Source organism: Chiloscyllium punctatum, chromosome 27, assembly GCF_047496795.1.
Source record: "Chiloscyllium punctatum isolate Juve2018m chromosome 27, sChiPun1.3, whole genome shotgun sequence".
Taxonomy (NCBI): domain Eukaryota; kingdom Metazoa; phylum Chordata; class Chondrichthyes; order Orectolobiformes; family Hemiscylliidae; genus Chiloscyllium; species Chiloscyllium punctatum.
This window is the reverse complement of record NC_092765.1, coordinates 51337417-51352966: the sequence shown is the minus strand read 5'-3', so window position 1 is coordinate 51352966 and position 15550 is coordinate 51337417. Positions and strand designations below refer to the sequence as shown.

General features: G+C 41.3%; 1 protein-coding gene across 1 annotated transcript in view; it reads right to left on the bottom strand.

The window, feature by feature from the left end:
• LOC140453267 (potassium voltage-gated channel subfamily KQT member 4-like) overlaps positions 1–15550 on the bottom strand; it is a gene marked incomplete at its 5' end in the record, with an annotated part of 635590 nt that overhangs the window by 62006 nt on the left and 558034 nt on the right. Inside the window, 2 exons of the mRNA XM_072547825.1 lie at positions 2841–2943; positions 9843–10060. Of these exons, the coding sequence (XP_072403926.1) occupies positions 2841–2943; positions 9843–10060 (321 nt within the window). The remainder of the gene's footprint in view (positions 1–2840; positions 2944–9842; positions 10061–15550) is intronic.

The window sequence follows — 15550 nt, the reverse complement described above, 5'->3', positions numbered from 1 at the left end:
GTCCCACATGCAAGCATTTGGCCCATATCCTCTAAACCCTTCCTATTCATGTACACCAAGACACCTTTTAAATGTTTATAAAGCCCAGACAGAATTTGAGGGACTAGCTCACACCTTCTAAAAGAATCTCCTTCAAAAATAACAAAATAGCCAACTGATAGTTTAGAAACAATCCTGGCGAGACAGTGTTCAAAGTGGACTCAGAAGATGATGGTTGAGGGATGTTTTTCCAACTGAAAGTTTGTGTCCAGTTGAGTCCCACAGGGGTCAGTGCTGGGGCCCTTGCTATTTGTGGTATTTATAAATATTTTAGACTTGAATGTAGAAGGGCTGATTAGTAAGCTTGCAGATGATATAAAAATTGGTAGGATGGTAAATATTGAGGTGGATAGCCTTAAACGACAAGAAGATATAGATGGACTGATCAGTGGCAAGTGGAATTTAATCCAGATAAATGTGATGTGATGCACTTGGCAGGGCAAATAGGCAAGGGAACACATGATGAATGTGAAGACTCTGCGAAGCACTTAAGACCAGAGGGACCTTTGTGTGTATGTATACCAGTCCCTTTTAGAAAAGGTAAATAAAATGTTTAAGAAGGCATATGGGACATTTGCCTTTATTAAACAAGGCACTGAGTTTAACAACAGGGAGGTTATACTGGAATTATATAAAATATTAGTTAGGCCACAGCAAGAGAATTGTGTTTCGTTCTGGAATTTGTCTTATAGGAGGGGTGTTAGCACTGAGAGGCTGGACAGGAGATTTACCACAATGCTTAGGTTCCCACTTTTTTCTTCCATTCTATGTTCTACGTTCTTAACTGGGCTCGAGACTTCTACTTATAAAGAGATATTGGACAGACTGGGGTTGTTCTTCGAGCATAGGAGATTGAGAGAAGACATAATTAAGATGTATAAAATTATGAGGGCAGAGATAGATGAACAGGAAGAAACCTTTCTCCTTGATGGAGGGATCAATGACTGGGGACTGAGATTGAAGTTAGGTGTAGAAGGTTTAGAGGAGATGTGAGGAGAAACTTTTTTACCCAGAGGGTGGCGGAAATCTGGAACTCGCTGCCTATAAGAGTAATAGAGGCAGAAACGTCATAACATTTAAGAAATATGTAGGTGTGCACTTGTGATACAAAGCTGCTAATTGCCTCTGCCATGCAGGCAGTGCATTCCATGTCCCACTACTCTCTAAGTAAAGAAGCTACCTCTGACATCCCTCAATTTAAAGCTATGTCCCCTCATGCAAGCCATTGCTATCTGAGTAAAAAGGCTCTCACTGTTCACCCTATCTAACCCTCTGAATATCTGATTTGTCTCAATTAAATCACCTCTCAACCTTCTTCTAACGAAAACAGCCTCAAGTCCGTCAGACTTTCCTCATAAGACCTTCCCTCCATCCTAGGTAGCATCTCGTAAATCTCCTCTGAACCCTTTCTAAAGCTTCCACATCCTTCCTATAATGCGGTGACCAGAACGATATGCATTACTCGAAGTGCAGCTGCACCAGTGTTTTGTACAGCTGCATCATGACCTCAGGGTTCAGAAGCACAATCCCTCTCCCAATAAAAGTTAACACACTGTATGCCCTCTTAACAACCCTATCAACCTGGGTGGCAACGTTCAAGGACCTGGACACTGAGATCTCTCTGCTCATCTACACTAGCAAGAATCTTACCATTAGCCTAGTACTCTGCATTCCCGTTACTCCTTCCAAAGTGAATGATTTTGCACTTTTCTTTTTTAAACTCCATTTGCGACCTCTCAGCCCAGCTTTGCAGCTTATCTATGTCTCTCTGTAACCTACAACATCCTTAGTCATTATCCACAACTCTACTGACCTTTGTGTCATCCGCAAATTTACTAACCCATCCTTCTATGCCCTAATCCAGGTTTTTTATGAAAATGACAAACAGCAGTGGACCCAAAACAGATCCTTGCGTTACACCACTAGTAACTGAACACCAGGATGAATATTTCCCATCAACCACCACCCTCTGTCTTTTTTCAGCGAGCCAATTTCTGGTCCCAGCTGCTATAAATCACCCTCAATCCCATGCCTCTGTATTTTGTGCAATAGCCTACTGTGGGGAACCTTATCAAACACCTTACTGAAATAAACTTAATCACAGTTACAATTTATATCAGAACACAGTATGTAGTTCTATCACAGGAGATCTGTTAGTAATGGGCGGCACAGTGGCACAGTGGTTAGCACTGCTGCCTCACAGCACCAGAGACCCGGGTTCAATTCCCGCCTCAGGCAACTGACTGTGTGGAGTTTGCACATTCTCCCTGTGTCTGCGTGGGTTTCCTCCCACAGTCCAAAGATGTGCAGGTCAGGTGAATTGGCTATGTTAAATTGCCCGTAGTGTTAGGTTAGGGGTATGGGTGGATTGCGCTTCGGCGGGTCGGTGTGGACATGTTGGGCCGAAGGGCCTGTTTCCACACTGTAAGTAATCTAATGGTGCAAATATCTTCATCTCCCTCTCATACCAGAGTTAACTCTGGACCTGTCACATTTAATACGAAATGTAAATAAAAACTCCTCACAATGAAACAATTTGACAGCCTTGTGGTTAGGTGAAAATTTATAGTGGGTTATTTTCCAGCATGTTCTGCTGCTCACCAACTGTAACCTCAATGGACAAAGTGCAGAATCCTGTGGGTGAGCAAAACGGCGCCTGTGGAGATTCAATCCCCAACTATTTCACAAAGCTAACTCAGCCAAACACAGCCTTGAAGTTAATTTAATTGTAATCTGATTTTCTTCATTGCTCGTGTTCCTGCAGTAAATGTTAATGCTTCACTTTGTAATGAAACACTGACCTAATGGCTCGGATGAGGGTTTTCACAACAGGCTTTACATCTTCCATACTGATATCACAGTGAAATGTCTTTTCATCATAGTTGTCATCTCCCATGTTCTCAGCTTAATAAAAAACAAAGAAAGAGTTATCACAGAGTGCAACACAGAAAGGAAACTTGCATTTTTATAAAGTATTGCAGGATCTCAAGAGCATCTCAAGGCTCTTTACAGTCAGTCAATGAAGTAATTTTTAAAGTGCAGTCAAAAAATAATAAAAGGGTTTTAACATAAGACTCACTTTTAAAATAATGCTTAGGTTCCCACTTTTTCCTTCCTTTCCATAACAGGTATGGGAGTTTAGACACAAAATACTGATAGACTTTTGTACCATGGCAAGCATGAGACAGAGGCTTGCCTTTACCAAACAAGTGGTTTTAACCAACAGCCAAACATCTGGAAAGGACTCTTTTTTTTAATCAGGTTGGCAGAGCTTTGGGGCCTCACCGAAAAAATGAAGTACATTTGGTTTGGGGCAGACCAAAAACCAGCAAACTGGATTAAAGGGGCACCTAACACAGCCTTAGAGTGCCCTAAATGTCTTGAGATATTCCCAAAGAGATATTGGGATGTAATCCAGCAATATGAAACGGATTCATGCTGAATTAGCAGCTACGTTTTCACTACTCACTATTTCCCATTGATTTGGAAAGTATTACCAAAATATTCAACTTCAAACTAAATGATAGGGAGTCTAAGAAGTGAGTCTCAAAGAGTTTAAGGTATATTTTTGTGAACCTCAGTGGAAAGAAAATCAGGTCAGGAGTGGTGGTAAATGGATAGATGATTTGCAAAGAATCCATTTTGTACAGTTGGACTGGAATAATTTCAGCTTCTCTACCTTATAATGGGCTCACTGAGTTTGACCTTGCTGTCTGTGGAAAGAGAAACATTACTTAGGTTTCCTGCGCCAGTGATCCAGACTACATGAATATGAGTGCACTTTGAGTGAGACCAAAATTTGATTGGGTGGTGATACTCTCCATATAAAATAGCTGGCTAATATGCAATGTTTGGTTTAACACTTCAAGTCATACAACACAGAACCCTTCGGTCTATCAAGCCCACTGACCAATCTACACTAATCCCACTTTCCAGCCATTTGATCTGTAGCCTTGAATGTTGTGACATTTCAGATGCTCATCTATATATATTTTAAAGTTTGAGATTTCCCAACTCTAATACCCTCCCAAGCAGTGCATTCCAGATTCCCACCATCCTCTTGGTGAAAAGGTTTTCCTCAAATCCCCTGTAAATCTCCTGCTCCTCACCTTAAAATTACATCCATCATTACTGACCCTTCAACTAATGGGAATGACTGCTTTCAAGCAACCCTGTCTCTCATAATTTTATATACCTCAACCAGGTTTCCCTTCAGTTTGCCATGCTCCAAAGAAAACAACTGAAGCCTATTCAGCCTTCATAGCTGAAATGCTCCATCCCGGGCAATATTCTGCTGAATCTCCCTCCAGTACAATCACATTGTTTCTATAGTACGGTGAGCAGATTTACATACAGTATTCCAGCTGTTGCCTCACCAACATTTTGTATAACTCCTACATAAACTTTCTGCTCTTATAATCTATGCTTCAACTGATAAAGGGAAATCCCATATACTTTCTTAACTTTCTTAATCTGTCCTGTCACCTTCAGGGACCTGTGGACAAGCACCCAAGATCCTTCTATTCCTATGAGATTCCTGGTGTCCTGCCATTCATGGAGTACTCCCTTGTCTTATTCCTTCTTCCAAAGGTTTATCACCTCACACTTTTCAGGGTTAAACTCCATCTGACCAATCTGTCAGTATCCCCCTGTAACCTGATATCTTCTTCTTTGCTGTCAACCTTTGTGTCATCTGCAAACTTATTTGTAGCCCCTAGCATAAAATTGCTACTATATTGTTGATATATATAGTGAATGATAAGGGTCTGCTCCCTGTGGTATATCAATGGACACTGGCCTCCAGTCACACGAACAACCTTCTATCACCACCCTGATTTCTACAACTAAGTCAAATTTTGGATGCAGCTTTCTAACTTGTCTGGGTCTTTTTACCTTCTTTATTAGTCTCCCATGTAAAACCTCATGAAAAGCTTTGCTGAAATCGATATAAATTCCAATTACTGCATTACCCTCATCTACACACCTGATTATTATGATTGGACCTAATCATAAGTTATTAAAAGACCACAGGATAGGCCTGTAGACATTTGAACCATGAATGATTTGACAGAAACACAACACAGTCAGACCAAGACTGCCCCCCAAAGCTCCCTATTAAGGTTCACCTGACTTGGTCTCTCAAACAGGCAGCACACACTCCAACTACATATATAATAGGGCTGCACGGTGGCTCAGTGGTCAGCACTGCTGCCTCACAGTGTTTGATTCCACCTTTGAACGACTGTGTGGAAATTGCACATTCCCCCCTATGTCTGCACGGGTTTCCTCTGGGTGCCCTGGTTTCCTTCCACAATCTAAAGATGTGCAGGTTAGGTCGACTGTTCACAGGAAATGCACGGTTACAGTGATAGAGTAGGTGGGTGGATCTGGGTTGGGATGGTATTTGGAAGGTCAGTGTGGACTAGATGGGCCAAATGGCCTGCTTCTACAATGCAGGGATTCTATGAACACCAATAACCTCGTCGAAAAATTCCATCAAATTTGTTAGGCATCACTTCTCTCTGACAACACTACGCTGACTATCCGTAATCAAACCTTGCCTCTCCAAATGGAGATTAATTCCCTCCATCAGAATGTGTTCCAACACTTTCCCTCCTAATATACTACTATTACTCCTGAGTGAAGACAGGTAGGAAGTAGTCATTTAACACCCCACCAATGTCCTCTGGTCCCATGCACAATTGTCCCCTTGATCCCCAAAATAAGCCGTACTCTTTTCCTGGTATCCTCTTCCCCTTGAAAAACTTATACCCGAAGAATAACAATTCATTTGACAATTATTATGCAGGGTATAAAAATGTCATCAAAACTAAAGAACTTCTTGACAACCTGAGACTTCATGGGAACCCCAAAAATGGTTCCAGAAATTTAATAAGTATTTGCACAAAAGCAAGAAAGTGAATGTGGATTAAAGAATCACGAGTCGTGAAGCTGGTAGATCTAGTTCGAGCTAGCACCAACAGACAATAAACTGAATGGTCTCCTTCTATTCTGCAATTTCTATGATTCTATCAACCTGTAAAATGGAGTACTTACTGTTTCAGGCACTCCATGTTGCAAGAAATAATCCGAGCTAGGTAGAGCATGGCCATGTACATCAAAGAACAAAGAAAGTTCAGCACAGGAACTGGCCCTTTGGCCCTTCAAGCCTGCGCCGATCCAGATTAGATTCCCTACAGTATGGAAACAAGCCCTTTGGCCCAAAAAGTCCATGCCAACCCTCCAAAGAGTAACCCATCCAGACCCATTCCGCTACCCTACATTTACCCCTGACTAATGCACCTATCACAATGGGCAATTTAGCTTGGCCAATTCATCTGACCTGCACATCTTTGGATTGTGGAATGAAACTGGAGTACCTGGAGGAAACCCACACAGACACGGGGAGAATGTGCAAACTCCACACTAACAGTCACCCGAGGTGGGAATCAAGCCCGGGTCCCTGGCACTGTGAGGCAGCAGTGCTAACCACTGAGCCACCGTACCGCCCTATCTATCTCTTTCTAAACCTGCCACCTATTTTCTAAGGGTCTGTATCACTTTGCTCCCTGCCCATTCATGTGTCTGTCTAGATACATCTTAAATGACACTGTCATTCCTGCCTCCATCACCTCTGCTAGCAATGCATTCCAGGCAACCACCACCCTCTGTGTGAAGAACTTTCCATGCATCTCTCCCCTAAACTTTTCACTTCTCACTTTTAACTGGTGACCCCAAGTAATTGAGTCCCCCACTCTGGGAAAAACCTACTTGCTATCCACCCTGTCTACACCTCTCATGATTCTGTAGATCTCAATCAGATTCCTCCCTCAGCCGCCAGCTTTTTAATGAAAATAATCCTAATCTACTCAACCTCTCTTCATAACTAGCACTCAACATATCAGGCAACATACGGGAGAACCTCCTCTGCACTCTCTCCAAAGCATCCACATCCTTTTGATAATGTGGCAAACAGAACTGTACACAGTATTTCAAATGTGGCCGAACCAAAGTCTTATACAACTGTAACATGACCTGCCAGCTCTTGTTTTCAATACCCCATCCAATGAAGGAAAGCATGCCATATGCCTTCTTGACCACTCTACTGACCTGCATTGCCAACTTCAGGGAACAATGGACCTGAACATCCAGATCTCCCTGTACATCAATTTTCTCCAGGACTTTTCCATTTACTGTATAGTTCACTCTTGAATTGGATTTTCCAAAATGCATCACCTTGCATTTGTCTGGCTAGAACTCCATCTGCCATTTCTCTGCCCAACTCTCCAATCGAACTATATTCTGCTGTATTCTCTGACAGTCCCCTTCATTATCTGCTACTCCACCAATTTTAGTGTCATCTGCAAACTTGCTAATCGGGCAACCTACACCTGCCTCCAAACCATTTACCTATATCTAAAACAACAGTGGTCCCAGCATGGATCCCTGTGGAACACCACTGGTCACAGGTCACCATTTTGAGGAACTCCATTTCATTACTACTCTGTCTTCTGTTGACCAGGCAGTTCTCTATCCACCTGGCTAGAATACCATGGACCCTATGTGACTTCACTTTCTCCATCAGCCTACCATGGGTAACCTTATCAAATGCCTTACTGAAGTCCATGTATACGACATCTACATCCCTTCCCTCATTAATCAACGTTGTCACCTTCTCAAAGAATTCTATTAGGTTTCTAAGATATGACCTTCCCTGCACAAAAACAAAAGTGTCTCCCTATTGCATCAACAACCAACCCACTCCCAGCTTTGACCTCACAAATGCATCACTTCATGCGTTCATTCAGCATTACGGTTCTATGCAATAGACCACAGAATGCCCATGATCTAATCAAACTGGCCAGTGCCAAGGCCGCTAGCAGTCAGTCCATCAATTGCAAATGTCCACAAACTGCATTATGGCTGAAAAATTATAAAATGAAAGGACCTAGCTGGTGTTTGCTCTGAGCCTCTCAGGCCTTACAACTTTCTTATTCTGAGCTCAAAACTGCTCCATGCTTCAAGCTTCCATGAATTGGTAAGCAATATCTCAAAGAGCTACAGCTTGACTACATTCCAGATCTTGAAATTTGTTCCTTCCCTCCTCTGCTGGCCATCTCAGCTCATCATGCATAAGTAGAGTGAGCCAACAATGTCAATATGAAGCAAGATCAGCTTAGATACATTCAGAGTGCTCAGGTAGCTAGTTACTTGTTTCAAGGTCTAAATTGATAACTCAGGCAGGATTTCCACACTGTCACAGAGTCAAAGGATTTTTACAGTATGGAAATAGCTCCTTCAGCACATTGTGTCTGAACATCCATTATTCTGAACACATTTCCAGAATTTAGTCAGTATCCCTGTGAGCTATGTTGTTTTGAGTGCTCATCTAAACAGCTCTTAAATATCTTGAGAGTTCCTGCCTCTACCATCCTTTCAGGCAGTGAGTCCAAGGTACCCACAAACCCGTGGGTAAAGAAAAAAATCCTCAAAGCCCAGCTCAACCTCCTTCATGTTTCCTTAAAACTGCACTCTCTGGTTACTGATCTCTCTACTGAGAGGAAAGATTTCTTAATATCCACTCTGTGATATGCCCCTCAGACCTTTATACACACCTATCAAATCACCCAGAAGCCTTTTGTGCTCTACGGAAACTGATCCCACCCTATCTAGCCTCTCTTCATAACTGAATCACTCCAGCTCAGGCAACAACCTGGTGAATCTCTTCTGCACTCCCTCCAAAGGAATTACATCCTATCTTTCTAGAATCACTCACAATATTCCCTGTATATTGTGCCCCACCACAACTTCCATGTTCTTCTACCCAATGCCTTACCAATAAAGGCAAGTATCCCACATGAACTCTTAACTACTGTATCTGCTATACCTGTTGATATCAAAGATCTCTAAAGATGTGCACTAAAGTCCCTCTGATGCCTTGCACTTAGGAGGGTCCTACAATTCAACATCTAGTCTCTTGCCTTGTTAGTCTTCCCAAAATATATCACCTCACACTTTTCAGGATTAAATTCCACTTGCCACTGTTCAGCTTTTCTGACCAGCCCATCTATGTCATCCAACAGTCTAAAGCTTTCCTCCTCACTATTTATCACACGATTAACGTCTTTCCCATCTGTGAACCTACTGATCAAACCTCTTACAGTCAGGTCTAGATTATTAATATATACTACAACAGCAAGGGCCGAGCACTGAGACCTGTGGTACATTGATCAACCCCCCCCCCCCCCCCGACACTTTCTGCCCATTAAGCTAATTTTGGGTCCAATTTACACTGAATCGCAAAGACTCTTAGCTTCTTAACCAATCTGCCAGGTGAGGCCTTATGAAAGCCTGAATGAAATCCAAGTAGACTACATCCACGACATTACCCTCATTGACCTTCTTAAAAAATTCAGTCAAATTTATGAGATATGATCTCCCCCGATACAATCATGCTGACTATTCTTGATTAATCCTGACCTGTGCAAGTAGAGATTAAGTCTGAACTTTGGATTGTTTTTCGAGTAGTTTTAATACCTACCATCCTTCTTGAATAATGTATCACATTAGCTGAGCTCCAGTTTTCTGGAACCCCTTCTGTGTCCAGAGAGGATTTGAAAATTAAGTCCGAGCCACTGCAATCTCCTCTGTTGCCTCCTACAGAAACCAGCTTACATGTCATCTAGGCCTGTGAATTTATCCACTTCCAAGTTTCCTGAAACCGCTAATATCTCTTCCCTCCCAATATTAATTTGTTCAAGTACATTTCAGTCCCCCTCCATCAGAGATTTCTCTCTTCTTACTTTCCACAGTTGTTCTGGGTTTTAATCGGAGTGATGCTCGGAAACGGGTTCTGTCGTTGAAACTCCAGCTCTTCTGCACCTTAGTGGGGCTGACCTGTGTTGCATTTTCTGTACTGGGTGAGCGCTGGATACTTGGAGCTGAAGCCTGCTTGCTCCTCATGCTCTGAATCCTTGGACTATTCATCTTCATTCTGTCTCTGAATCCTAGCTTCTGGTTACTGAAACATGGTAGAAAAACATGAAAATCCTTGCATCCATAAACATTGCTTAACCAATACAAAACCGATGTATTTATAAACATATTTATCTATCAAAATATATTTATACTACAGATGGAAAAAGTGTAAAATAATTTAGCAACGGAAAAGTTCATGTCTACCTAGGAATCTATTTTTGATAGGATTAATCCTATCTACTTATTTTTTCACCATCCATATATTCTATCCAGAATCAAAATTCCATTACCAAGCAGAAAAGCTCCCTGTGGATTCCATTCTTCTTAGCATTCTCAGTTTAACCTGTCTCCAACCAAAAGTTGAATCCTTCACCACAGGATCACTTTACTGGAATCACCGTTACATTCTTCAGTTGGCCAAACGTTCTAAAGAGGAAATGCTGCATTTTCTGTCACTGTTCCTCTGGATTTAAAATTCCTCAAAAATGCTGGATATATTAGCGAGTTTTGAGAATTTTTTTTGCTCAGGTTGAGGTTTTGGATGTAGGTTTGCTTGCTGAGCTGAAAGGTTCATTTCCAGACGTTTCATTACCCTACTCGGTAACATCTTGTGGGCCTCAGGCGAAGCAATGCTGAAAATTCCTGCTTTCTATTTATAAGTTTGGGTTTCTTTGGGTTGGTGATGTCATTTCCGGTGGTGAAGTCACTTCCTGTTCCTTTTCTCAGGGAATGCTAGATGGGGTCTAACTCAATGTGTGTGTTGATAAGAGTTCCGCTTGGAATGCCATGCTTCTAGGAATTCTCGTGCGCGTCTTTGTTTGGCTCGTCCTAGGATGGATGTGTTGTCCCAGTCGAAGTGATATCCTTCCTCATCCGTATGTGAGGATACTAGTAAGAGAGGGTCATGTCTTTTTGTGGCTAGTATTCTCACATACAGATGAGGAAGGACACCACTTCAACTGGCACAACACATTCATCCTAGGACGAGCCAAACAGAGACACGCATGAGAATTCCGAGAAGCATGGCATTCCAACCGGAACTCGTATTAACAAACACATCGAGTTAGACTCCATCTACCACCCCCTGAGAAAAGGAACAGGAAGTGACTTCACCAACGGAAGTGACATCACCAACCCAAAGAAACCCAAACTTATAAATAGAAAGCAGGAATTTTCAGCATTACTTTGCATGAGGCCCACTGAAGATGTTACCTAGTAAGGCAACGAAATGTCTGGAAATGAACTTTTCAGCTCAGCAAGCAAACCTACATCCAAAATGCTGGAGATGTGTTTCTGATCCTCATATTACTGATAGCAAAACCAGATCAAATTGCTTAGAAATATTTAAAATGTGTGGTAATAAGTAGGAAAGAACTTGGCAGTAGTGAACTCGAATGTAATCTTTACTTTCATGTTTGACCATAATGCAGTTGCTCACCAGTTTGTGTCATGCCACAAGCTAGCTACACTGAATTATTGCCCAGGTATATCCTTGGTCATGGTCCAAATAACAATTTTATTTAAAGATGTGGTGGCATAATTGAACTGTATAACTTGAGTTTACCTTACTGGAAGTTGCAGAAAAGAAACTGATCAACAAAGCTTTACATGTCAGAACAAATGCAAGAATTCCAAATTTCAACAACTTACAATAATTTATGCTACAGGAGAAAAGGGATGTGAATTGATTGGCAAGTAATTGGCTGAGGCTTTGTAATGGGTTCCCGAGATTCCAGGTAATTCAGAAAGTGAAAGGTTTGAAAATATTGCTTTTGTTTGTGGAGAACAAGTTCTTGAGTATGTTGCTTCCAGTAAACATACATTTGCAAGGCTACAACTCAATTGATTACCTCAAGTTGTTTCTTCGCAGGTTTAGTAAGTGCCGCCAAATTGCAGGTCACTGAATACAAAAGGTATTGTTTAATATTCCTAAATTTTCTGAATTACCTATGGGCTTTGGGAATCTGTAGTACCCTGCTTTCTCCGTGGCAAATGTGTTTTGGTTAAAAAAAACCCTCCAGGTTTTGGCAGCATGCTCTCTTTTCAGCAACATTCAATTTGTGTTATCAACTAGGAGAAAGTGAGAACTGCAGATGCTGGAGATCAGAGTCGAGAGTGAGGTGCTGGAAAAGCACAGCAGGTCAGGTAGCATCCAGGGAGCAGGAGAATCGATGTTTTGGGCTTAAGCCCTACATCAGGAATTTGGATGCTGCCTCATCTGCTGTGCTTTTCCAGCACCCCACTCTCAAAGTTGTGTTGACATGCCACTGATTGTTGGAAATGTATAGGACAAGCACTTTGCCCAATCCAAAATTAGACATGATGAGAAAATTATCATTGCCTGTATTATCTAGTTGAAATGGTACAACCATAAATGCACCAATTAGGAGAGAGAAAGCTGACATGCACCAACCAGGAGAGACAGCCTACTCTCATACCGATCAGGGAGAGGGCGTAATTCACATTGCTCCAACCAGGATAGAGTCTGACTCTCACTACATTATGGAGACAGGATAATCTGATTGTTAGAAGTTCATGACGAAGGTACCTACCATCCTCTTTTAAGTGTAGGGAACTACAGGGCAGAGCAGTCGAGGAAAACCATTTATTGGTCTAACTAGAGAAAGCTCTTGCAGTTAACAAAGTGGCTTATTGCATGCTAGCAACTAGCTATTGGTTATATTGATATGATTGATGTTGTTACAAAAGCGGAGTAGGGACCAGCTGTAGGTCTCATTCTTTCACAATCCTAAACTGTCTTTCCCAAGGGTGGTATTCCTCACTATTAACAATTTCAGACCCTGTTTGGCCTATATACATCACCCATGAGACAGACTATCAATCATACAGCCACTAACATACTGGAAACGGGGTGAATCATGTCAGCAAAATGAAAGAGGAAATGGGTTTCATCACACATAATTAAAAATGAAAAGCAATGGGATATTTTGTTTAGAAAGTTCAACATAAGGATGATAAAGACACATGGAGTGAGAAGAGGAGACCTAGTGGTTTCTAGAGAAATATATTATCCAAGATTCATTGGGCTGAATGGCAGTTCCTACGTTAAAGTATTCTAGGACTTGAAAACAGATGGTCAGAGCCACATTTGAGCACACAGGCACCAACTGACAAACACTGGTCAAAGGCAATTTCACAATGGTATCCGGCCTGTTTCACAATGGCACTCAGCCAACCTTAAAGTACTGCAGACAGCTCCAGAATATTGCATATGCAAAATGCAGCTGTACATCTGAGTGTGTAGATTACATTAATGGACTTCAGGGAAGATAGAATTGTCTTTGAGAGAAAGTAATGTAGATTCACTATTATATCAATGCTCAAGGGTTACATTATGGAGACAGGATAATCTGATTGAAAGAAGTTCATCAAATAGTAACATTAATTCGTTTTCTCTGCAAATGCTACCTGACCTGAACTTTTCAGAAATATTTACATTTAGTTGAATTAATCTTCACTTTCCTGGATGCTGTTAAGTTCCTTGAATATTGTCATTGCTCCACTCAAACACAACTTGCCCATAAGCATCTTTAATGTTGTAAAACATCATATGGTACACAAGAAAGCCATTGAGCCAAAGCTGATGTTAAGTTAATGTCATAGATATCCTGATCAATTAAAGCTTAGTTGAAGAGGCAGTTTTAAAAAAAAAGTCTGAAAGGAGGGCGATGTAGAGGAGCAGGGAGATTGAAGGAGGAAATTTTATAACCCAAGAGGGTACACCGGCCATTGGCAGATGGAGTGTTGGAGGGCAAGCTCAGAGGCCAAAGTTTAAGGAACACAGAGTTCACATAAAATTATAGGCTTGGAGAAGATTACATGGTCATATAACAAGAGTTTTTAAAAGCATTGCTTTATGAAATCATTTGTGATTGACACAAAGGTAAATAATCCCTCTGATTTTCTTTTGGCCCGTCTGCAGCCTTTGACAGAGCTGACCATACCATCCTCTTCCAATGCCTCTCAGCTATCATACTGCTGGGTGGGACTGCACTCACCTGATTCCACTCTAACTATCCATCTAAACATAGCTAGAGAATCACATACAATAGCTGTTCTGTGCAATTTACGATTATAGTAACATAGTTTGTTTTACAATGGCTCTGTGAAGCAACTTTGGACATTGATTTTAGAAGCGCTCTATAAATACAAGTTGTTGTTAAGGCACATGGACAATGGGAAGCTAACATTTGAATAAATGAATCTGGAGGTAACAAAAGCCTGGATGAGGATTTGATGGGCTGTGTGTTGATAGCTGACGTTTGGTCACTGTGAGGATATGGACTTGTATGTGCAGTTCTGAGTTAGTCCCAAAGTCAAGGTGGCAGACAGTCTGGCTCAGTGGCCAGGAAGAGAAATGGAACCAGTGTCTCATAAATAGATTTTGTGATATGGACTGAAGGTATAGCTGTGCGTTTTTTTTGTCCAATTAGAAGAAGTTTAACATCCTTGGGCGGAATGAACTAACTGACCATGGCACCATGATACAAGAAGTCACTCATGAGTAAGAAGGAGTGTAATTTAGTAGGGGACAGTATTATGAGGGAGGTTGACATTGTAGGAGACAAAGAGCGCATATGTATTGCCTGCAGAGTGTCAGGGTTTGGAACAACTTCTCTGGGCTGGAAATGAAACTGCAATAGGAAAGATGGGATCCAGTCATCATGGTCCATATATCAATGAGATAGGCAGCACAACGGAGGTTGTGCATAGACAGTATGAGCAGCTAAGTGCCAAATTAAGAAGAACTTCAAAGGTTATAATCTCTGCTAATTACTGAAGCAACATGCTAATTGGCGTAATGCAAACGAAATAAGGCAACAGAATATGTAGCCACAAGACTGGCTAGGAGAAGTGGGTTTCAATTTGTGGGGCAGTGGCATTAGTCCCTGTGCAAGTGGGATCTGTACCGATGGTTTGTCTCCATATGAATCATGTTGGGGCCAGTGTTTTTGTTAACTTCATGACCAGGTAAGGAAACAGAGAGGATCTTAAACTGAATATTGTGGACAAGGGATCAAATCTGGAAAACGTGATAAATCAAAGAGTACTCTCAATCCCAAAGAGAGGTATTAATATGGGAAATGATAAATAGACCATGACAAAAGGATAGAAAGCTAAAATCTAAGATCAAAATCAACAGATAGAGCAGAATTTATAAAGAGAGTAAAAGGATAAAGCTGAAAGCACTCCATCTCTATAGCACTCAAAACAAAACAGATGAACTAAGAGTGCAAACAGAAATTCATAAATATTATCTAGTAGCCAATAGAGAGACATGGCTAAAGGATGATATGGATTGGCACCTGAACGTTGAAGGGGATAGGATTTTTAGGAAAGATAGAGAAGTAAGAATAGGTGGAGAATGACTTATTAGTTAGTGATGGTATTAGCACAATAAAGATGAATGACCTGAGTTCAGGAAACCAAGATAAGGAAAAGTTTGGATAGAAATGAAAGATGAGAAACAGCAGAGTCACTTTGGGAATGTTTTACAAGTCCCCTCACAATA